Source organism: Pocillopora verrucosa, chromosome 1 (assembly GCF_036669915.1).
Source record: "Pocillopora verrucosa isolate sample1 chromosome 1, ASM3666991v2, whole genome shotgun sequence".
Taxonomy (NCBI): Eukaryota; Metazoa; Cnidaria; class Anthozoa; order Scleractinia; family Pocilloporidae; genus Pocillopora; species Pocillopora verrucosa.
In genome coordinates this window covers 20,623,926-20,647,402 of record NC_089312.1, presented here as the reverse complement: position 1 = coordinate 20,647,402, position 23,477 = coordinate 20,623,926, and the positions used below count along the sequence as shown (strand labels likewise).

At 36.3% G+C, this 23,477-nt stretch overlaps 3 protein-coding genes across 3 annotated transcripts; 1 reads left to right on the top strand and 2 right to left on the bottom strand.

Annotated features, from left to right (window-relative positions):
* Window positions 1–23: 23 nt before the first annotated feature.
* Window positions 24–5,800, bottom strand: LOC131781202 (SIN3-HDAC complex-associated factor-like). Its single transcript, XM_059097849.2, has 3 exons — window positions 5,468–5,800; window positions 5,186–5,345; window positions 24–2,986 (listed from the first exon to the last, which is right to left on the bottom strand). Exons 1-3 carry the CDS (start codon window positions 5,693–5,695, stop codon window positions 2,613–2,615), a joined length of 762 nt encoding a protein of 253 aa, XP_058953832.1. The 5' UTR covers window positions 5,696–5,800; the 3' UTR covers window positions 24–2,612.
* Window positions 5,801–8,395: 2,595 nt separating this feature from the next.
* On the bottom strand, window positions 8,396–15,334 carry LOC131781189 (ras-like protein RAS2). The gene is made up of 8 exons (XM_059097832.2): window positions 15,027–15,334; window positions 13,352–13,374; window positions 12,994–13,073; window positions 12,427–12,480; window positions 11,969–12,026; window positions 11,150–11,191; window positions 10,513–10,589; window positions 8,396–9,684 (listed from the first exon to the last, which is right to left on the bottom strand). Exons 1-8 carry the CDS (start codon window positions 15,208–15,210, stop codon window positions 9,609–9,611), a joined length of 594 nt encoding a protein of 197 aa, XP_058953815.1. The 5' UTR covers window positions 15,211–15,334; the 3' UTR covers window positions 8,396–9,608.
* A 523-nt stretch (window positions 15,335–15,857) lies between these two features.
* On the top strand, window positions 15,858–23,418 carry LOC131781177 (wee1-like protein kinase 1-A). Its single transcript, XM_059097819.2, has 15 exons — window positions 15,858–16,492; window positions 16,991–17,069; window positions 17,162–17,273; window positions 17,976–18,033; window positions 18,542–18,663; window positions 18,823–18,917; window positions 19,004–19,055; window positions 19,218–19,334; window positions 19,864–19,949; window positions 20,053–20,112; window positions 20,376–20,425; window positions 20,716–20,773; window positions 21,030–21,119; window positions 21,250–21,305; window positions 21,676–23,418. The coding sequence occupies exons 1-15, from the start codon at window positions 15,990–15,992 to the stop codon at window positions 21,806–21,808; spliced, it is 1,671 nt and encodes a 556-aa protein (XP_058953802.2). The 5' UTR covers window positions 15,858–15,989; the 3' UTR covers window positions 21,809–23,418.
* Window positions 23,419–23,477: the final 59 nt, after the last annotated feature.

Sequence of the window (23,477 nt, the reverse complement as noted above, 5' to 3'; positions counted from 1 at the left end):
ACTTCATTGGCAAACTTTATTACACTGTCTCTAAAAAATTCTTATATTAAACCATTATTTCTGGATCAAATCATACTTTGAAACTGTAAACTTCCACCAACTAAAAACTTTTTGTGGAACAATATGCTCCAAATGTGTTTTCTAATTCTCTGGTATTTTATAGTTGTACCTGTAAATTAATAAATATCACACTTCATTACAGGTTGCTATAATTATATAAATGACGTACTTAAAAAAAGTACTTAAAGATATTTCTAAGCAACCTTAGGATGATATTATGCTATATAAATGTTGTAAAACAAACTTATTTGTAAGGTGTCCCACAATGAGGCCACTGAACACTTTTCTACATTTTTTTCTGTGTAGTTCCTCCTTTCCAGATTAATCAATCAGTTAAGTTGAGAAAGTTAGGTATGGATAATGGGAAATCAATGTCATATGAATACTGAGGGTAAGAAGGCACAACAAAAAGAGGTGGAGAAGTGCTGATCACAAAACTATGCTTGAAAGAGGACAGCTAATACTTTTGTTGTAACTGATTTTTCTGCTATACTTTACAAACAATTGTTCTTTACTTCTGTGCCCCATCACTTATACCACTGTGAAAGTAGTAACAAACATCTAAATATCTAAATATATGATTTAAAAAGATTCATGCTCAATGGAAAGCCTCAAGTTCTGAACTGAAATGTTGGACAGTGTACAAGATAATACACTTTGGTGATAACAAAGGGATTTGAAGATGATCTGCACTTTTGGTGTGTTCATTGTCTGAAGCTTCTGCTGAGTTTCTCTCATTTTTCTTGGTTGTTTTGTCAAACGTGCCCTTCAAGTTAAAAATTACCTTCAACAATCACAAGAAACCTACTTAATAAAATTTTGTAAACACGTATACATGAATGCAGGTCAAAACACTATATACACTAAAAATCCAACCTGACATTTTAACTATATACAAAGATGGAAAAATTGCAGCAAGCCTCCCCATTTAGAACACATCAACTGATAAAACAAATGAATACTACTACAAAAAAATTCCATGCTGTTAGTAAGTATCAGTAATAACAATCAATGATGGTCAAGAATTATCTCCAGGTAAGAGTAATTGTTCTCTGAGGAATGGCTATTTAGGAACTGTGTTGATAATTTAACCTTTGATTTGTTGATTTTTGGAATATGCCAATTGATGTTAATGGCCTATTTAACCCTCTCACCCTGTGAATGTCTTAGGATGAATTTCCTCAGCTAATGAGAAGTTACAAAAGATACCCATAAGGAATAATACATGAGTAAAAGTAACATAAGTAATATATGTAAAAGTTTAGAAAGTTGATATTTAGATTTTTGGTGTGAAAGGACTAAGGCACTGCAAAAAGAAAATTGTTAGGTGCATGCATATGTAAGTGCATATAGACAATCTAAACTGGAATTTGTTTGCTCTCTCTGTTAAAATGATATACTAAACTTTGATGATTATCATTGTGTTAAGGAGCTTTCAGAGTTGATGGATCATGAGCAGCATTCACTTTGAGATCTCTAATCAACAGACTACTAACAAGCAAAGTGAAAGGTAGTTTACTCTATCAACCCATGTTGATACCTACAGTAAGTAATAATGTCTTTTAAAACCCTTCAACTTCAAAACGTGTTTAACATGTAGCCTCTCTTATAATATCCATACCTATCCAGCAAACAGGCATTGCAAATACTCAATGCCTGTTATTAGGTAAAAGTTGTTATATTGACCTAACAACAAATTTTTGTTACTAAGTTGTATGGAAATGTTTAGAATTGTAGCTAGAGAGGAAATTAATAATCAGATCTTGGGGGGTTAAACGATGTAATTACAGTAACAGACACAAAGAGTCAGAGTATGGTTGCATCCTCTGTGTGCATGTGTGAAAAGTACAGTCCATTGAGGTTTCTCATAGTGATTTCCTTAACAATGAAACATGACTTTAAGTAAACTGGATAAACAGTAACTTCCACAAAGTTGCAGTTATCTTGAGTTGACAAAAATTAACCAAAGAAAATAGAGTAATCAAGTTTTGCATGGCAAGCAGTTATCAAAAAAGACTGAGACTGCTGAAGAAAGTAAGCAAACAATCAAAAACAGCCCTTCCAATGCAAAAAGTATCTTACAAAATACAAAAAAAAAGAGACAAAATATTCAAAATAACAGAAAAACAAACAAACAAAAGAAAATGATAACAATTTAAACGCTACCCATATTGATACAAAATGAGTACAAAAAAAATTAGTCGAGAATATTATATGCATTAACTATAAGACAATAATTCTCTTGCTTTGGAAATGATGATACTGGACTCATTTGAAGGCTATTGAAGATATCAATTATTTCAAGTCTTACCATCATAATTGCAGTACATGTATGTGATGATGTCATGAACATATGTTCATTTTGGCTCTGAGTTTTAAGGACTTGGAAACTATGGTATATGTTGTACCAAATTATATTTTGATAAGACAGATTGAAATTTGCAAGATTCATTTATGCAATGTCATGTGAACATGTGCTAAAAACTCTGTCAGAAACATAATTGGAAGCAAATCTTTAACTGATCTTTTCAGGCCAGAGCACTATACAATTTCTAGTTAACACTCTTTGTTTCGGCAACATGTACAGGGGGCCTGGCACTACAAGAGCATGTACACACAGGGTTCAGAAGCTTAGGGTCTACAAGGACCTCACCATGAGGCCCTCTGAATATGGTGCCACAGCAGATTTCTTCACGTCGCCACATTGACAGGTCAATGAATGGCAGCTTATTATTTGCTGAAGAGGTAAGGGATGGGAACAGAAAGGATGTTTGTGAAGCTGTTGACACTTGACGCACTTGTTTTGAAGAGGTGGTCATTGAACCTGATGACAAATCATCAGACACATCACTGGGACTGGGACTTGGTGAGCCACACATCAACGTGGGTGACATCTCCCCACTATCTGTTTCAATTTCATCATCATCTGCAAACAATTGGCAGATGTCATAACTGTGATGGTTTACCACCCATGAAAGGTAAATATACTGCAAACACTCTTCCAGCCTCTCAGACAATAATGAAGATGAGAGATGGGAAAAGACTACTATTATAAGATAAAAGATATTTTATTTCATAAGTATTTCATTTGATTGATATCACCAGCTATAATATTGTTTAACTGTTATCATTCCTTTCCATTTTTGTACTACTCACTTTCTATATTGATAAGTCAGTTTCTACATTGTTAAATCTGTCAGTTGATGGAATGATGGTGGAAGTGAAAGTCAAAGAACTTAGTAGTGGCCCAAACTTCACAGCTTCCCTGGGATAGTACAACAACTGGAAGCATTAACATCCATCTCCATGAGATTGAAAACTGATGTTGTTGTGATCCCAGGCAGCCCATTGACAAGGGTATCAACAAGCAATTCAAAACAGAGATCAGAACCCAGTATCAGGAATGGATGGTGAATGGTCAATTTATCTACCCTCCCTCAGGGAGGGAAGTGATCTCCCAGCAAGGAACTGGTTTTGCAGTGGACAAATTGAGCATGGAAGGAAATTACAACAGAGTTGGTTGCACAATCCTTCAAGTCCTATAGCATTTTGAAAGCTCTCAATGGAACCAAGGACAAAGCCATAAGGGGAGAAGAAATAGGCAATTGAGGTGAGAACAGAAATAATGATTTTGTAGACAACCAGTTCCAAACAGTTCCAAACAGAAGGCACAAGGAGAGATGCAGAGAGCATGTTTACAAATGTGCTGTTGATCTCCTACACCCTAACATCAGCATGCTTATTTTCCATACCATTCTCAAAAAATTTCTTATGGTGCTTACAAAGAGAATTTGTCCAACAATTAAGAGCTTCTTGAGTTTGCAATCCCTTTCTTTAATCCTTTAACTCCCAAGATCTCATTAGTAATTCTCCTTACTGTCTGCCATATAGTTCTTCTGATGTTGCTTTTGAGAATTCAGTATTGGATCAACTAATAATCCCCTAATTAATTTATTTATTCTCATCACTTGTCTACTTGATATTGTATTGATATTGTAAGGAGAAATTCTGTCTTGGTCATACATGGGAGTTAAAGGGTTAATCTCATGACCTTAATGTTTGATTCAGGGCTAATACCATTGGGAGAAATTAGAAGTTGATCTCTCTTAGGGGTTAAAGGGTTAACAACAATTCTCTGATTTATCATCCATTTTGATTTCTCAAAAATAGTTGATGTGCAAATAGATCCTTGCAGATTGCAGTAGGCTTTTGACATAAAAACCACAAAATGGCATTGCTTACAATCCACTGCTCTGTAGACAAAGTATCGGAGCACAAAATTGCAAGGTCTGAGGCTTGATTCCTTGTTAAAAACATATTTGGAGACCGAGCTTAAAGTTTACCTTCTTACTTATTCAAACATTCTTCTTTAAAGCCAATACTCTCCTAGAATGGCCCTTGGGCTTGGTTAATAAAATAAAGAAACAACCTCCCCCCCTTAACCGTTCACACCTAAGAATGACTAGCATCTAATTTCTCCTTACAATATCACCACTGAATCACACATTAATGTTATGAGATTAACAGAAATGATCGCCAACTAAAGAAATTCTTGATTGTGAGACAAATTCTCCTTGTCAGCATCTCAGTAAATGTACAGAGAACAGTATGGAGAATATGAATACTGATGATAAGGTGTTAAGGGTTCATGAAAGAAAAGAAATAAAATAACAGTATGGTTAGGAGATAGAGGGCTTAGCAGATTGAGGGAGGGAAGCCTCAGTGATTTTATTTAGGTGTAGGAAATTCTAGAAATGTCCAGAATCGTACATTTTCGTGTGCAAAACAGGAATATGTAAGTAATTTCAAAAGCACAACTTTACTATAAAAAGTTAAATAATTTCTTGGCCATTCTCCCATTGAAGTTTCAAACCATTTCTGTAATGGTTATGTTTTAATTAATTCATTTATTGATGGGCTTCGTTTCCTTGAAAGAGAACGTAGAAAATGGACAAAAACAAAAAAAACAAAAAAAAACCAGATGATTTTAGTGATGTCAAATGAACACACGATTCAGTTGAGGTCTTCGAAAAAAACAGGGCGACTGTCATCGAAGACTAGGCAAGAAAAGAATTGTTTTTACCGTTTTAAGTTTTCCTAATAAACAATAAAGACGATAACCAACCTCGAGTTTCTTGTCCACCGCAACTCGCGCTGCGACCACTTGTTGCTCTTGAACCGTTCATCGTGGAAGTTAGTTCGTTTCCGTTTTCCACAGTCATAGAATTTCTCGAACTTCTCCTTGGCTTCGTAGTTCTTTTCACTGTTGCTTTACTGTCTACGACCTTTGTTAAAAAAAAAAAAGTTGAGCCAAAAATTGACACAAGCGCAAATGACATTTGAATTTGCGGTTTGCGCTCTTCCTGAAAACACGACATCCCAAAGAAGTAAGATTTTCTCAACTTACATGTTTCCAATTCTTCGCACTTCCAGAGGGCAGTTTCTTCCACCGTTTGACCAGAAGTACACAGGCATTGCAGATCTCTCCTTGCCTCTCCTCATTCAATTGAAAGCAACCTCTAAACAACAACTCGTATTTTGACGAAGACGTGAATCTTGAGCTCGAAGATTTTGCGCCGCAAATGCAACATCCGAGACGCGAACGAAAAACACGAGGTCTATGCGAAGCGAACATCACGCAACAAATTGGAAAGGAGATGAAAAGATTTCTCGCTGAACAGAACTTAAGTGCGGAAAGCTCAAGTGCAACAGCTGAGAAGAATAGGTTTTTGTGCAGAGAATACTTAACGGAGCATGCTCAGACAGGCAATTCTTTCGGCACGTTGTCTTGAAAGAACACATGGTGCATGTTACACTGGGAACGAAAACAATGTAATTATACACCTGCACACTCCGTTAGTAATCAGAAAATGAACGGGTGGAATTCCTTATTCAAGAGGAGCTGACACTTAAATACATAAACTGGTCAGGATGGTTGCTTCATTCAGGAAAAGCAACAGATCCTTGCAGAAATGACAAAAAATATTGACACCATAATACAGAATTTACATGGGAGACCTTTGCCATTATAAGTGTTACCAAGTGAATTTGAAAGATGTCTTGGTAAAATGGGTAAACAAAAGTTCATCGTGTTTAAATTTATACTATTTTTAGACTTCTCACATGGTTCAGGCGATAGGTAAGGACTAAAAAGATAGATGTAGTAACTCTCGTTTAAGACTTTCCTTTTGCGTGACGAGAAGTCCACCTAGGTGTTGAACACGTTGTCAATTAACGTCAATTGTGGCTCCATTTACTACCGAAATCTTGAAAAGCTTAGAGACTTGCCATGGGTTCCTGGCAGTCTTCCAATCAGTGAAACTAGAAAACGTGCGGTTGATGCATTCTGAGGAATGGGTACGTTTTCACTACCAGGAGGGTCAACATGACCATGTTTGAGAGAAATAAAGCTTTGATATAGTACTTGGTTGGAGTTATCAAATGTCGTTGACATGTCAATTGCACTTGCAAATTTCATCCTTGTCAAGTTTTTTCCATGAGTCGTCTCCTTGTTCATAGCGTATACCCAAGGGGATTTTCCTTTTTAGTATTCGAGCGAGCAGAGGCGGGCGTTAAGCAAGGAGAAGGGTGCAAAAAAGATCTACCCAAGCGTCATTTTTTGAGGGGGGGCACTTCTCTCCTCATACTCGCCTTTTGCCTGTCTTCTCTCTCTTCTTTAGACTGAACACACAAACACAGATGCCTTAATGCTCTGCAAGCTATTTTGTTCAGAATAAGTCTAATACGCCGCGTGTTAGGCGAGGCCGAAGGCACTTCGCAAGCCCGGCGGCTGTGCAAAGGGTAGTTAAGAGACAACTGTTGCCAAATCATCGACAAACTTTGGCAAGAAGAACTAAGAGTATTTGGTTGACAAGTGTAAAAGCGGGTCAGCGTCCAAAATAGCGACTCCGAATCGACTCCAGAGCCTATTTTCCTTGATTATAAACCGCTTTCCCGTTAAAGATCTAGTTGATGCTTAATTGTTTCTTATTGCAACCTGTATAAGTAAAACTTACGGGAGATTGTCATCATGAAAAGTAAGCTTGGAATATGTCAGTTGTTAACCTCGTGTTTTTTTTTTCACTGCTCTTTTTTTTTCGGGAGGAAGAAAGAGTGGGGAAGGGGGAGGGGGGAGGGACGGGAAGAGGAGAGGCTTTCTTTGTCGACCCCTTATAATTACAAGTTCAGCGGATGGTTGCGACAGCTCGAAAAGAGATGAGAAAAGTAGACCTTCTTGTTTGAGGCTACTTCCTCAAGACGCAAAAGACAATCTCTGTGTACCTTTATGTACGGTGCCTTAGCAGAATTCCGGGAAAGGGAATTCTTTAATCCTAAACACGTTGAAGGTGCTGCTGTCTGTACACCTCAATAAGGATTGCACCAATCTCTTGGCTTACACTAGTGGTCATAGGGTGGACCCGCAAACACATCACTTGGTTGACACTGACTGCGGGTATGATAAAATGTACATATTCGTATGCGTTCGTGTAATAATGTGGTTGGGATTGAAAAACTTCCGGGAGTTAAAGGCTTGACTTACCCCTGGAAAAACCACCTATGCCGACAGCCATGTAAGACTTACGCTATTGACTTAAAACAAGAAGAAAACTTTATCATTCCTGAACGTAATACCTGTAATTATCATGACATACCTGTATATAGTCAATACATGAACGTTTTAGGTAACATGAACAAAACTTGACCTGTCAAGGCACAAGTTGTTTCAATGCTGCGCTATCAAATCGTTAGAACCGACCTATCCTTAGATTTCCGTTATCAATCAAAAATGTCCAGCCACATCAGTTGATTTTCAAGTTGTGTTCGTTAACCTAATGAAATGTTCTCCGAAAGAGAGGGAACCTTATTATAAAAACACAGACGACATACCAGGATTTTTCCAGTGACGAAAAGTTGGTAATCAGTGAAGATACAATTTTTATCTTTCACATGTGAAGATAACACAGTTGTCATAGTTCCTTCAGCTTCTACCAATAGTCCAAGAAATCGTTTTCCTGGTATCGCATCGTTGTCTATATAATACACAGAATATTACATACCCACTTGTGGATACGAATTTTATCTCCTCGTGTTCAACTGGATATCTCACTCATTCGCTTTGCTCACTTGTGAGATATCGAGTTAAACACTCGAAGATAAAATTCGTATCCACGCGCTGGCATGTAATATCCTCTATCTATGATCACGGAAGAAAGAGAAAGCTTATTCATTCACTTATTCATTCAGACCGAAAGCTTGGCCAGCTCAGACCACTGGTAAGCAGCTTAAGCCGGATTGTCTTGTCTGTAATTCATGACGAGAAAAAACGATTAAATGATTGTCGCAATGAATTAATTTATCATATTACTGGAAAGATCTATAAAATGTATCGTTTGTAGTATTTCTAATGTTAAAGTACAACTTTTAACCAAGTTATTCAACATTCATTATAAGTTTCATGGATTTTAGCTTATTCCCCTTTAGATCGCTAATTTTTTAAATTCGTTCTTAGACGTGGGTAAGGACGGCAGGCAGCCCTTCCCAAGCGATTTCTCCAATACTGAAAAGACTTCTTGATAATCTTCAGCGTTCTGAGTGGTTGCAGGTTAGTTTTCCTCACAAAATTGTCGTAGCCTCTTCCTGTGTATACGCATTTTGAGTTCGTCATTGGCACGACGGGCCAGCGTTAAAACTAGAAACCTCAACTAACTTGTGGAATGTTAACTTTATTATTAGATTGAAACAAAAAAATGGCAAAAACTCTTTCGCGGTGTCAACATACATTGCTCCGGGAAACTTACTTCAGCACATTTATGTAATTAGAAAAAAATATAAAAGTAGCAAGAAAAAATATTGTTATCTCGTGATAAATATGTTTAGATATTGGGTTAAAAGCTTTTAGACTACAATTTTGTCATTAATAACATTAAGTATAGAATACACGGTAAAAAAAGAGAGACGCGAATCTTGTTTGAGCATCTACCAACAGCTTTCTTAACACTTTACACCCCAACATCAGTATGCAACTTCTCGATACTGTTCCTCGCACATTTCCGATGTTACTTACAGGGAGAATTAGCCTAACAATCAAAAGCTTCTTGAGTTTGCGATAATTTCCTTTATTCTCATGACCTTGATGTGTGATTCTGGGGAAATACTCTTCTGAGAAATTAGATGTTTATCACTCTTAGAGGTCAGTCTTGGCTTGTTAGCAAGTGGGTTATGATATCACGAATTCATACAACTATTTGCATAGTCTGGGTTTGTCTGTACCAGACTTTTTATAACGAGGAATTCACACAAGTTTCTCTCATCTTTCACTCTCCACACTGAAAAAAGTAATTTGTTAAGAAGCCGTCCTGTATGCATTAATTTAGCCCAACGCCACATGCATAATTTGTACAAAAATAACTTGAAACATAGTTCTTCTATAGTGTTTCTCTCCTCCTGAACAAGCACGCAGCCTTGTTCAGAAATTTGACAACTATTCAATCATCTCATGCTCTAACATAAAGATTTTGAAACAAATATAACGTCCTAAATGAAGAGGGTCACAAAATTAAACATCTACTTTTCTTCCTGGGATTGTTCTTCTTTTGTTGTTCTTCCAACTGTGCATAAAATTTTCTATAAAAAGAAACAGAACAAATAATGATTTCTGATCCAAGAACATAAGCTCATCCTGCATGAGCTTTGGATTCTTTAACATTCAATCTTTCACTGCCTGGCTAAAGGAGAAAATTCCCTGACTTATTATCATATATTTCTTTCTTCTGGCTGTTTCTAGGAGGTTGGTGTTTAATGAAGGCCATAATCCTTAGATAACAATTTTCTCAATTTTCATTGTCTGTCCACTGGATATGATCATTTGTAAAAAGAATATAAGTTATGATCACTCCACAGAGTGAAAGATTTACAGACAAGGACTATAGCTATGACTCCTGAATGATATCCTCAACTATCACATGTTAACTCCCCATAATAGATCACATTTATCTGACTGTTCTCTGGTACCCCTTTATACTCTTTAGTAGAGAATTGTAGGGTGAGAGTTTTTAAGTGTCTTGCCTAAGAATACAGCATATTGAGGCAGCCAGCACTCAAATTCAAGACTTCTCAAACCGGCTGTCACGCAAAATTACCACAATGCCACTTTAACAAGACATTGAATTTAATAATATGTTTTCTGGGATCTTATTCTCTTTTCTTTTGTAATAGAATCCTTTTGGTGGACATTGATGTTTTTTTACTTTCATCCCCATTTTCTGTTAATCCCCTCTTTCCAGTTACAAATAAATCAACTGGATCCAGGCCTGTGTCAGGTTGTTATGATTGGCCATTTAAAGAACTATACTTCAACACAACCTGAACAATCACTACCCTTTGGTCTAATATAATATAGAAAAACAACAGCCCACAATAACACTAAAAAAAAGGCAAAATACTGCATGGTACCTGATAGCTCTTACAAGGTTGTGAAATGCTGCATCAACATTGGTTCTTTGTTTAGCACTGGTTTCTATATACTCAATCTGAGAAAAAATTAATGGTTGGCTATCAACAAGTGAAGTAAAGTTAAGAAGTCATACCATACTGGCCTTACATAAATCAAAATTAGATTCATAGCTTTATCTCCATTATAAGTAATGCATTTATATAAATGTCATCCAGAAGGTTGCAATAGTTCATGCCTTAACCCTTTAACTCCCAGATCAAATTTGTCGTTCTCCTTACTGTCAACCATACAGTTCTTATAGTGTTAGTTCAGAGAATTTAGTATTGGATCAACTAATTATCCCCAAATTAATATTTTTCTTCATTCTCATCACTTATCTGGCTGATGTTCTATTGTTACTGTAAGGAGAAGTTCTGTCTTGGTCACTCATGGGAGTTAGAGGGTTAATACTGCATTCTAAAAGCTAAAACTATAAGAAAAGACAGTCAGACCAAGCAGAAAATTGACATTAGGATTGAGAGAGCTGATTTTTCTTCAAGTTTTTGATCATCAGCCAATAACAAAATAGACCTCCTTGGCTCCAAAACCATTTTTTCTCAGGAGTGTTATTGGATAGCAGCCTTGATAAATGCATACCTTGAGTTCACTAGCCAACTCCTGGCCTTCAGATGTTGACACCTAAACAAGGTTAAGTAAACAAAAGGATAAGTGCCTTAGGTACTTTATGTAGACTGAATTGATTTTACACTATGTTCTGCATTAGAATGGAAAAGGAACAGCTTCTTGCTATGGAAACAGTGCAACAGGGTATCTAGATTCTGTTTCCTTATTAAGTAAATGCATGATACCCTCTTAAGGTGTCTATCCTTTGCCCTGAAATTACAAAAAGACTTTAATTACAAGTATCTCAACACTGATAACCCTTTAACAGGTATCCCTGGCCCCTTCCATAGCTAAATATAAATTTTTCCTGGGTGACACTGTGCCCTTATGATCAATACTCTGGGCTATTGATTACAAGGTGCAGGTTTTAGCCCAACCTGAATCATTGTTTTATTTCCTATGGTAAGGTACCTCACCCTATCACACCTCTTTCCAAAAGTGTAGATGGTGAACAGAAATCTTTATGAGAGATGATGTTGTGGATGAGAATGGGTTATGGCACTGGAAGGGAGGGGGGGAAAGGATTACTGGTTTGTTTGGCGCAGACAATCATTGAATTAATTAACTATACACTCACTGCATGACAATGCCACCAAATTCCTGGGTTGGTGGGAAATTTCCCTTCCATACAATGGATCCACATTTTCAGAGACTAGAACATTTATGTATCGTTGCTAGAGGTATTTACCATTCAGGACTTTCAGTTCATAATAATTATGAATTAATAATTATTAAACAACTAATTATTAGTTGTTTACTGCATAACTGATCTTTTATTTCTGGGTGACTTACTGTTCTTTCTGGTTCTAAGTCAGACTTGTTTCCAACCAAAATCATTGGGAACTCTGACCTACAAAAAGGATGACAACACAGAAACATTTGAGAAAACTATAAGTAGAAACACAACCCTGTCAGCTATGACTTTAACCTTTTACAGCCTAACATCAGTATGCAAATTCTCCATACCCCTCTTAATACATTTCCTAAGATTCCTTTAGTCTCCTGACCTCAATGTTTGATTCAGGGGTGATATTGTAAGGAGAAATTAGAAGCTAATCACTCGTAGGGGATCAACGGTTAAGACTGTTGTAAATATGGCTTTGAAACTGTAAAGTAGAATGCAAATCTATTACTTTAAATGAAAAAGTACATGTGACATGTCATCGGTTAGAAATATATAAATGAATCAGACCTCACACATTCATTTCATTAATGCACTGAGACCACAGTAAGAAGGCTCCACAACACACCTGTCTTTCACACGAAGTATTTGTGGGTGAAATGTGCGCTTTACTTCTTCAAAGCTGAAAAAGTTTTAAAAAATACAGATCAGAGGTTTCCTACAAGTGGAGTGAGCAGGTCAGTTGGTTTGTTTGGTCTCCTTGAGTACTATCTGCACTGTGGAAGTTTCTGCTAATTCATTACATAATATCAAATCCCTAACTCCTCCAAAAAAAATCTATCAGCAACCCTGGGTAAACAAAAGGCAATTACTGATGATGCATCTCCAGAAGCTAAGGCCACACAGAAAAAGAGGAGTACACAAGGGCACAACTGATTCCATAGATTTCAACATTTTCAAAGCCAGCCTATTAAGGGTCTTTTAAATGAAAAATCAAAACTAGTTCCATGTCAGTAAAATGCCAAATTAAAATTGTCAATCTGTAAATACTTTTGCTTTCTTGAAGATGTAAGGAAACAAAGAAAAGAAAATTAAAAAAGACAAAAAAAAAAAAAGAAGGTGAATAAAATAAAAAGAGGGGAAAATAATACAAAAGAAAAGAAAATTTTCATTCAATGGTTATATGATTACAAACCTTGAACGATCTATCACTGAGAAAACTAATAAAAATCCTTCACCATTCCGCATGTATTGTTCTCTCATCGCACTAAATTCCTAATAGGAGAAACATAGAAGACTAACTTATTTAACCTGTTAATGTTTGATGTTTTTGTACAAGTTTATCACTTGTACACAAGGTAAAAAATTTGTTTATCAAAAAAGAATTATTTGTTGCAGCCTGAGCCATCATGTGGAAGAGATTATCCATTTGCATTCCATTTGTAGTGTGAAATAATAGAATAATCCATAGCAATATAGAAAATGATATGCATTGTTATACCACCTACAGGAAAAATTGTTACAAAGAAGAATATTATTTAATCAATTCTTACCTCTTGACCAGCTGTATCAAGAACTGCAGAGGAAACAATTAACAAAAGGGGGTTATAACAGCTTAAAAAAAAACTTCATTTTGTTGACAAAGGTAAAATCACATGCTTGTCATGCCTGTTTTTTTCCAGTAAACATTCAGTGCACCAAAGGTGTTTTACTGGTATAACAGAACCCTGCTAGTTTGAACTTCCCATGAATAGTAATAATAAAAATGAAATTAAAAATTGAAGGAAACCTGAGGAAGCTTCTAGGCTGCAAATAACTTTTTTAAATAGATAATGTCTTGATAAAATAATTTCATTTTCATTGAAACAATAGTAAGTCAGAGGGGGGAATTCAGAAAGAACATTTAAAGGGTTTGTATCAGTCAAAATTTTAAATGACAGGAAAGAAAAATATGCTATAACATCTGATTGATGTCAATTAAAATCATATCAAGTCTGAGTAATGGGCAGGAACCCACAGCAAGATAGATTTCCTAATAAAATGTTCCAGTATTATTTTGCCTAAAATATCATAAGCATTTAATATATTGATTTATTGTTCTGTCTACCACTAAAACTTGTTATTTGATGGGGAAAGTATAGCAATTAAGTAACAAATATGAAAATATTTCAAGTAATTTCTTAAAATTATTTTGAATAAGAACAAAAATATTTCTTTGCTTGATTCACCTAATTAATTGATGCAAGAGAATAACCAATTTCAATTAAAAAAAACTAATACAATAAAGGTAACCTAGATTTTCTTCACGAAATGTGATACCCTTGAAGGTAGGATTTTACGGTGTACATTAAGGGTTGTATCTCAATAATTACAAAGTGTTATTTCAGTTGTAAAAGCAGATATTCATAGAAATAAAGTATGTCTCCCTTTGTCTCGGAGATAAAGATCAGAGAAGACCATTTCTTTCAAATAAATCTCATTAAAAGCCAACATTTTACACAAGTATCCGATCAGAAAAATCTCGTTCCAGTTTTTTATTTCGATTTTAAACCGTATCAATTTAAAGTTTGCACGTCATGTAAAACTTGTCCCATGGAGAGAAATTTATTTTAGGCTCTCGATGGAGATTGTCTTTTTGCTAAAGGTCATGGAGCCATCGCATTATTATAAACAGGATGGTTCAGTCAAATCAAGCAGCCATATGTTTATTTTCCAAAAGTGAATCGCTAGCATTTCTTCTGTTCCCTACTTTGACCAAAATGACGTTTTATTTTTGCGGTCGAAGGAAGTCTTCAGAAAGAATGTAATACAACTGTAATTTTCTATTAAAAGACATTGTTGTGGTCTCCGCTCATCGAGTCCCCGTCAGAATATTTGCTCCCATTCCCAAACACGAAAGTGTGAAATTGAGGCTATTATTTCCATGGTAAATCTATCCGGAATCCTCAACGACGCTTCTGTTCCAAATCTAAAATACTTTTGTATCGTTCGTGTGTGTCAAAATAAGTGGAAAAACAAATTCATGTACAAATAGAGATCACATATGTTCCCCAAAAATGCTGAAAATGAATTGCAAGGATATTAGACTGCACATATTCTTCGATTTTCCTGGGCCGTGTAGTGACTCGAACGCTGACACTCCCCAAGATCAACCCGTGCGATCAGTGTGATCACGCCGTTTTTTCTGTGGATGATTTCAGTAAAAAACAACACAAAAGCTTCACTTACTGTCTAAATGAGCGACTTTTTCGTCGATGACACACTGTTTACGATAGCTGTCTTCGATTGTAGGATCATAGTCACTGACAAAATGAGATTGAATAAACTGAATCGTTAACGCAGATTTACCGACTCCTCCACCTCCGACCACAACCAACTTATACTGTTTGTCAGCATCCCCAGGTTTGGCCATATCTTGAAATCTGCAAAAGCAATTTTAGATAACAGAACGAAGCCTTATTTGAAGGCGAATACTTCGACGATGTAAATTTGTAGAACTTCAAGGAGTGGAACACAACTATGGGTGGAGGGGACAATTCTTGGCATATCATTGGTACCCAGTTCCTCCGGGACAGATTAACGCTTTTCCTTCCAGCCTGACATGACCTCAAAGCCTCTCTCTGTCAAATTTTCCGCAAATCGAAAGCAAAACACTGTTGTGCCATAGTAACTTCAGGAAATACATTTAGTGCCATAGCATTTCCTTAAAATATCATAAATTTCGAGTTCCGCCCATAAAATTTAATCACACGATATCATTGGCATTCAGCTTTCTTCCTGGATATAAATAACAATCCTATTTTGTCCAAAAACGGGTTGGTCAAACCGAATAATTCTTCCGTTTAAATTCCCTTTACAGAAAGGAAGACTAGGCAATAGATGGCATGAAAAAAAAATATCCATTAGTTTGAATTGTTTCATTCGTTTGGATAGAGCAGGGGAGGGGAAGTAAATGACTACCACCTTCCCGCCAATTTGGCAAAGTCACATGACTTTAACGTCTGTGATTGGCTAGATTAAACGTTTGTTTGTTTCACAACACCGTTGTACTTTACATTTTTCACACTTCGCCATTCATTCTGCTAAAGGCCTTGGATTTTTGTTCCATTTTGCTCGTCAATTTACTGCAATTCCAAATCTACCGAAATAGTTCTTGAAACGTACTTGAATAGTTTATTACCACTTGGTTTGATGGCGTGCACAAAAGCTCGACCGGGACGCCTTCCATTCGTCCTAGAAGAACACGATTGTGAAATGGACAGGTCTTCCACCGGCGCCAACAGCGGTTGTAGTCCTTCTCGGCTCATTGCACCAGTATCACCCGAATTCACAGACGAGGGTTGGGATCTGGGCTTTTCAAGTCCTTTTAGAGATTGCATGTCAGATGAATCACCGGAAAAAGCCAAAATGAGTGGTTGTACTACTCCGCCTCTGTCGCCTCCTTCACTGGGTGCGCTTCGCTTGTTCGACTCACCTCAGACGCCTAAAAGTTTACTTGAACGTTCGTCCAATGTGAATCGCACAATGGATTTTAAAAGGCCTGTGTCGAGACTGCGCCGTGGCTTACTAAAAGGTCGTGGATTTGAAAGTGAACCCCGAATGGGACCGCGATCTCGCCAGGTAACTGCAAACGTGAACCCGTTTACTCCAGACTCGGCCATTGGTGCGAAGCGAGCAAGACAAGGAGAAGGAAGGTTGGTTTCAGACTTCCTTTTTAAAGAGAGATGCAAAAACTGCATATGCTTCTTTTATGATTGTTGTGGTTCCTCTAGACCATATTACACCATTAGATTTGCATCATAAATCAGTTCTTAAGTGTCAGAGGTGAAAGGGCTCTTTATAGACCATATTACACCATTAGATTTGCATCATAAATCAGTTCTTAAGTGTCAGAGGTGAAAGGGCTCTCGGTTGGTAATTCAGCTTGCTGGATTTGATTTACCATCTGACGCTTAATTGGTACCCAATCATCTCTTGACAACCAAATCAGAACCGGAGTGTCATCCTCCCTCCCACCTCACACACATCTGCACTCCTATGTTACAAGAGGGACAAGTCAGCATTGATGCAGTGTTTTCTTTTTCTTTGGAGAAAATGCGCGTTTTCATAAAATTTATGATTGTGATCTTGACAGTGATTTTGATTTGTAATTGAAAAGCCTATAGTAAAGTAACAATACAATTCTTTTTCAGGAATGGCTCAATTTGTAATGATAATGACGATGAAGATATGGACGATGATGATGACGAAATATTTGGAAACCCAGCTAAGGTAACCATCCGGTAGTATTATGCTCCTTGTACCTTAGACACAACATGAGCATAATGTATATTACAACTTTTATTTCTTTCTTCAATCTCCAGAGACTTGCACTCCATGAGAGTAACATTTCGCGTTACAATGCAGAATTTGTTGAAATAAGCACAATAGGATCTGGCCAGTTTGGCTCTGTACATAAATGTCTAAACAGACTAGGTGAGCATCAAATTTACTGTTCATTTTTTGTTGAGCTTACTTTCCATGTTTTCTGGAATGTTCCACTTGTCCCAAGTAATGCTGAAGCAACCAAAACCAGAGAGAGTTATCACAGGTGGTGGGGGGGAGGGGGGAGTACCTCTGAGTAATAGGCTAATGGTAATTTACTGCTGGATAAGGTTGCATTTTCTGACTGGATTGCCTGGAATGACATTGCAAATTTTTGGAATTTTGGAGATAAGAAAATTCTGGATATAATTTAAAAATAGAAAGATTTGTGTTTAAAAAGTTGTTACTTTATCACCTAAAGTGACTAAGGTGGGTCTACAATTGGCCAGAGAATAGACTATTATGGGGTAAGGGCATCGAGAGGCCAGGTGCACATACAAACCTGTACTCAGCAAAAATTGATCAAAGTACCCCCTTTCCCCTATAATCACTAACCACCTTGACAAGTGGGGTGATCAGGATCCTAATGATAAAAACAGGTTTGTGCTTCATTCTGATCTCATAATTACAATACAATAACTTATTGAATTAGTTATTTACTTGGAAAGCTGGGTTGTGATCTCAGCACAAATTGTCTTAGGTAGCCTGCTTTGATTGGAAGGTTGCAGGAAGTCATGGTCAGTGCATAAATATGCATGTACAATGAGTGCAATGCTTAAAATGGCTACTAAACAAATTTGTGATTGATTTTAGATGGATGCATCTATGCATTGAAGCGGTCTCTGAAACCAGTAGCTGGTTCTATTGATGAGTAAGTACAGGAAGGAACAATCAGAGTGAGATAAACTAAGATGAGGATAATGTAAGAAAAGATAAAAAGTTCTAAAATTATTGAAGTATGTTTTGAATAACCAAGCTGTAGTTTCACAAGTCAGAATAAGTTTTCCTCTGTTCAGGGCTGTGAGTATAATACAGCCTCCAGTCATCTCTTGTAAAGCACAGAGCTGCAACCGCTCTACTGTTTGTGTTTCCTTTCCCAGTTCTTTTGTACCTACCTGATTAGTGTGGATTAGATTTGTGCAGTGTCTTCTAAAATTGACTTAATGTCATTTTTGATAGCTGCAAGAAAAGGCCACAACTAATTTTAATTTTCATGGGCAGTTACCAACTTTCTGCCATTAGTTTGCTGTCCCTATATTGTACATCAAAGGCGTTAAAATGAGATCGCCTTCTCTAATTGAAAAAGATTCTTAAGAAGCCATAAATCTGTTCACTTGTGATCTGATCTCATTCTTTGTTAATGTTTTGTTTGTCTGCAGGCAAAATGCGATGCGTGAGGTGTATGCCCATGCTGTCCTAGGAAAGAATCCTCATGTCGTACGATATTACTCTGCATGGGCAGAAGATGGACACATGTTGATACAGAATGAGTACTGTGAAGGTGTGAGATATAATCATACAGTGTACATCATTTATTATCTTCAAATAACACCATCTGTTGATGGGTTCCTGCTGTCACTTGCTGGGTGCAGTAACTAATAGTATACAACTAGATTTTGTTTTACTCTTCATTACATAGAAATCTTTACATTCTTTTTAGGGGGAAGTATGGCTGACGTGATTGAAAGAAATGCAAAACAAAATGAAGCTATGGCAGAAGGAGAATTAAAACAGCTTCTCATACAAATAGCTGAGGTACTTGTGACCTAAACTGTGATAGAGATGACATGATTTTTATATCTGCATGTCACCATGCCTGAACTTACTCCTTTTTTGTGCAGGGTCTGAAGTATATCCACTCACTGGCTTTGGTTCATATGGATATCAAACCTGGTATGTTATTCTTAATGCTGTGTACATTCAGGGATATTTAGAGCCTGCATGGTTATTTTCATAAAAATAGTTATGCTTTCCGCATTTAAATACTTCATGCCATAAGATGACAATTTAATTGTAACATTTTCCACCAAGTCTTAATTCATTTGTGTCTTTCAGGGAACATATTTATCAGTTACAGCTCAGGTATTGATGAATGCAATCACAGTGGTGATGAAGGATTTGATGAAAATGACACCCCAGGCCCAAGGAAAAGAACACCACTTTATAAAATAGGTACATTGGAGTTTACCCTTAGATCAGCTCAGATGCTTTTCCTTACTACATGAGCTGAATTGTCTTTGAATTACAATGGACTGAAATGAATTTAGACTGGCTGTGTTGCTTCAGCTACATTAATCAATTAAATGCCTTAATCAATTGTTAATATCTAAGCATGTGGGTTAGCTTGTATAAAATTTAGCAACATGAATCAGTGTCAATCACTGTCATCCTTAGCTTACTCAAATAGGAAGAGTGACTGAGCCAATTTGAAGCCAAAAACTACCCTGGCAAAAACATGCATATGCTTTAGTATGTACTTCAGCATAGATATCACCAAACAGCTCTTTCTGTTTTTGTGGTTATTACTTCTAAACCAATTGGCAACAATTTCATTTTTCCTTACCTTTAGTTGAAGAGTATTTCATTTATTCAGAGATTATCCTATCAGCAGAGTGCTGCACAATTTTGTAAAAGCTTACCCCTGTCAGCCCAACTTTTGGCACATGAATTTACTTAGCTGTGTGCTCAATTTTTTTTAAAGGTGACTTGGGTCATGTTACATCAGTGAGTAGTCCTCAAGTGGAAGAAGGTGACTGTAGATTTTTGCCCAATGAAATACTACAAGAAGTAAGTTCAACCAACCATAACAACTTCCTTCACAATATCAAAATACAGTTGCCTCCACGTAGCTTTTTACCACTCTAACACATGTGCTTCAATTCCATTTTAGGATTATTCTGCCTTACCTAAAGCTGACATTTTTGCTCTAGCACTGACGGTTTTTCTAGCTGTGAGTATACCCTTACACACTTATAAACTACTATGTTAGTAAAAAAATTAATTAAATTACATTTGGTCGTGGCTTTTGAACTTGCTATGAAATCCTTCCTTCTAAAGGTTACAATGGATGGAAATCAGTGTCCAAGACTTACTAACTGTTAAAAACAGAAGGGGATGAAAAAACAACAGAAAGTGATAAGCATGAGGGTTAATTTATCACTAGTACACCAAAACAAAATAGAATTTGATATAATGCATTAATTTTCCTGTCAGGGTGGAGGGCCAGAACTTCCAAAGAATGGTGAAGAATGGCATGAAATCAGGTATGCAGCTAACCTCCCTGTAACTTTCATATAATAAATCACCAAAGGTGTTAATTGTTACTTAAGAATGTTCACTTCTTAAGGGTAAAAATTAATGCACTACAACCCATTAAAGTAACATTTTGGTACCCTTTCCATCACTCATATCTTTTTAAGGCCCCTGCTACTTGCAAGTGTAGGATACATATTTATCAGTAACTTAATGCACTTTCACTTTAAATATCTTCACTTAGTAGTATTGCATTTCAACAAACAGGGAAAGTCATTTTGTTTGTTCTTATCTCCCCTAGGAGAGGCCAACTACAAAATCTTGAGAAAATCTCAAAAGAAATGAATTCACTATTAAAGGTTGGTACCAGCCAGGGCTCTTATTCAGTGAAACCCACAGGCCCAAAATTGTAGTTTTAGAGTACTACATTCTCAGTTACTGCAATTTTATTTCTGCTATTGATTTACACACATTAGTAATAATCACTTCTTTAGTGTTTTTAAGTCAACCTGACTCAGGAAATATCTGAAGGTTGTTTGAAGGTTAATGACAACTGTGGAAATGATTGAACAAATAAAATGGAAAAAATTCTTACAAATTTACTCCTTGTTACAGCTAATGATTAACCCTGTGGCTAAAGACCGACCATCTGCCACAGCCCTGACACAACATCCAGTTCTTTGTCCTCTTGCAGCAAAATCCAAGGTAAGCTAAGTATAATTGATCATCAAAAGTTTACTTCAACTGACTCAAATATAGAAAACAGATTCATTCAGAAAACCAGAAAACAGTATTTTGTCATGTAGCACTTCATGCTTAGTTTTTCATTTCACAGGCCCAACTCAGAAAGGAACTGAATGCTGAAAAATTTAAAAATGAAGTCTTATCCAGGTAGAGCGAATCTCAATTGTTCTTATGAAGATATAACAAAGGATGCTGCACCTCTTGAAAATCAAAATATTAAAAAAACGTCAGTAAAGTAGACCATGAATAAGCAATCGCAGTTTGTCCTTCCTATTTTGGCTTGTCATTCTAACATGCCCTGGAGGTGGTTGTTCAAAGGAAAGTTTTCATAATTAATTTAAAGAAAAATTTGGCAGCCTTTTCTTATTAAACTGTCACTCTCTGACTACAAATAGAAGCTAGGCTATGAGCAGTACCTCCTTTGCAGCAAAGTCTCACATATTATTTGTTTCAACTAAAAATAACTGATCTATCAAAAGAATACTTTCAACAGAGTATTTTTATTTTCTCCTTTTAGGGAGCTGGAGGAGGCAAGAGTACAACAAAAGAACTCTCCTCAGCGTAAAATAGGACTTGGGTCTCAAACCCGTAACTCTAGAGTCATAGGACAGAAAGTTAACAGAAGCATGAGTTTAAGTGTCATTATGTGAATGATTATTGTTGTAAATACTGTTTTACTGGTTATCTCGGAGATAATGTTTTACCTTTTTTACAGGATTTTTTAACAGGTTACCTTGAATTTAGACTATATGAAATCATTAATTTTCTATATTTTTACATAACACAGGGTTTTATTGAATAAAATATTTTGAACATGAAACAAAATTAATTGTAAAAGGATGGGTTATTTTAGGTGATATTGAAATAAATTTTTTTATAACAAAGACATGGAAAGTGTAGAAATTTATGGAATGCTCACAATGACCCAATTAATCTGAAATTAGAAATACAACAGTGACAACTATTTTTGTGCTCATTTTTGCATTGAAGATTGGGCCATCACTTGCCACCTGATTATCCTTTAACCCCTGAGAGTGATTAGCATCTTACTTCTATACTGAATCAAACACCAGGGTCATGAGAATAAAGAAAATGATCAACACCTTTTAAAAGAAGCTCTTAACCCTTTAACTTCTGTTAGTGACGAAGACAGAATTTCTCCTTACTCTATCTATGCAACATCAGGCAGATAAGTGATGAGAATAAAGGAAAACATCAATAATTGATCTGATACCAGATTCTCCAAACTACTATAATGAGAATCATTAGGCAGACAGTAAGGAGAATTAACAATGAGATCTTGGGAGCTAAAGGGTTAATAGGTTGACAAATATCATAGGAAATGTACAAAGAATAGTATGGAGAATATGCAAACTGATTTTAGGGACCAATAGGTTAAGTGTGGGATGAGGTGGATGCAAGGTTGTATGACAAGATTTCAATTAGTCAAACTGTACAAATACATTTTCCTAACTGCTTCAATGGGAATCTAAAAATAGAGTTCTGATGTAAAAGACATGCCCATTGAATTACTCTTCTATTACTGTTTAGACAAATTAATTCCTAGCTTACAGTTTGTGGTAAAAAGCACACTCACTACTTTAAATGATAGCCTTCCATGGTTACTGATCACACTAGAACCCAACAATGAGCCCTTCCCTACCTTAACAGAAACAAGCAGCCCCAATGAAAGAGAAAGGAAGCTTCCTCAAAGATTTTGTAAGTAATCTATTATACCAGAGTCTCACCTTTCATATGTCTGCATAAAATTTCAAACTATCAATCGACACCTTTCAGGTTGTAGGAAGTAGCTTAATGTCAACATTGTGTTTCACACTACATTGAATCCTAATTGACAAAATAAACAAGTACCTCAAAGAAATACTTGACTTCCTTTTGTTATAAGCTTGGATAAATTATTTAAAAAACCTTTGAACCCAGATGAGGATTCAAGCCTGATACCATCTGATTTCCTTAACAAGTAGTCCATTGCTTAAGCTACAAACACTCCTTAGCAAGATAAGCCTAAACTAGGTTTAGCAAATTAATTCATTACATTTGTCATTTAGATTCAGAAAAACTTTTTTTAAGTGGTAGCATGAATAAAAATCAATAAAATAATGGAGTCAGTAATGAGTTGTGCCAGGGAACATCCTAGCCTTCTTTGAGAGTGTTTTACAGTTTTAATCCTCTACACTCCTGAAATACTGAAGAGTTTCTTTATTTATGAATCAATTCTTTCAGAAATTTTGGCTTTTGAGATTCCCCCTGCCTAAAAGTTCCAATCTGTGATGCCCCCCCCCCTCCCCCCTCACCCTT

Bases quoted from the DNA above. Each gene is read 5' to 3' on its own strand.
- LOC131781202 (XM_059097849.2), bottom strand. From the start codon at position 5,695: ATGTTCGCTTCGCATAGACCTCGTGTTTTTCGTTCGCGTCTCGGATGT. The intron at 5,346-5,467 runs GTAAGTTGAGAA...TTTTTAACAAAG, and splicing joins GTGCGAAGAATTGGAAACAT to GTCGTAGACAGTAAAGCAAC. The intron at 2,987-5,185 runs GTTGGTTATCGT...AATTGTTTGCAG, and splicing joins CGGTGGACAAGAAACTCGAG to ATGATGATGAAATTGAAACA.
- LOC131781189 (XM_059097832.2), bottom strand. From the start codon at position 15,210: ATGGCCAAACCTGGGGATGCTGACAAACAGTATAAGTTGGTTGTGGTC. The intron at 11,192-11,968 runs GTAAGTCACCCA...AACCTTGTTTAG, and splicing joins ACTTAGAACCAGAAAGAACA to GTGTCAACATCTGAAGGCCA. The intron at 10,590-11,149 runs GTATGCATTTAT...ATTTTTTCTCAG, and splicing joins AGTTGGCTAGTGAACTCAAG to ATTGAGTATATAGAAACCAG.
- LOC131781177 (XM_059097819.2), top strand. From the start codon at position 15,990: ATGGCGTGCACAAAAGCTCGACCGGGACGCCTTCCATTCGTCCTAGAA. The intron at 18,034-18,541 runs GTAAGTACAGGA...GTTTGTCTGCAG, and splicing joins GTAGCTGGTTCTATTGATGA to GCAAAATGCGATGCGTGAGG. The intron at 19,950-20,052 runs GTAAGTTCAACC...ATTCCATTTTAG, and splicing joins CCAATGAAATACTACAAGAA to GATTATTCTGCCTTACCTAA.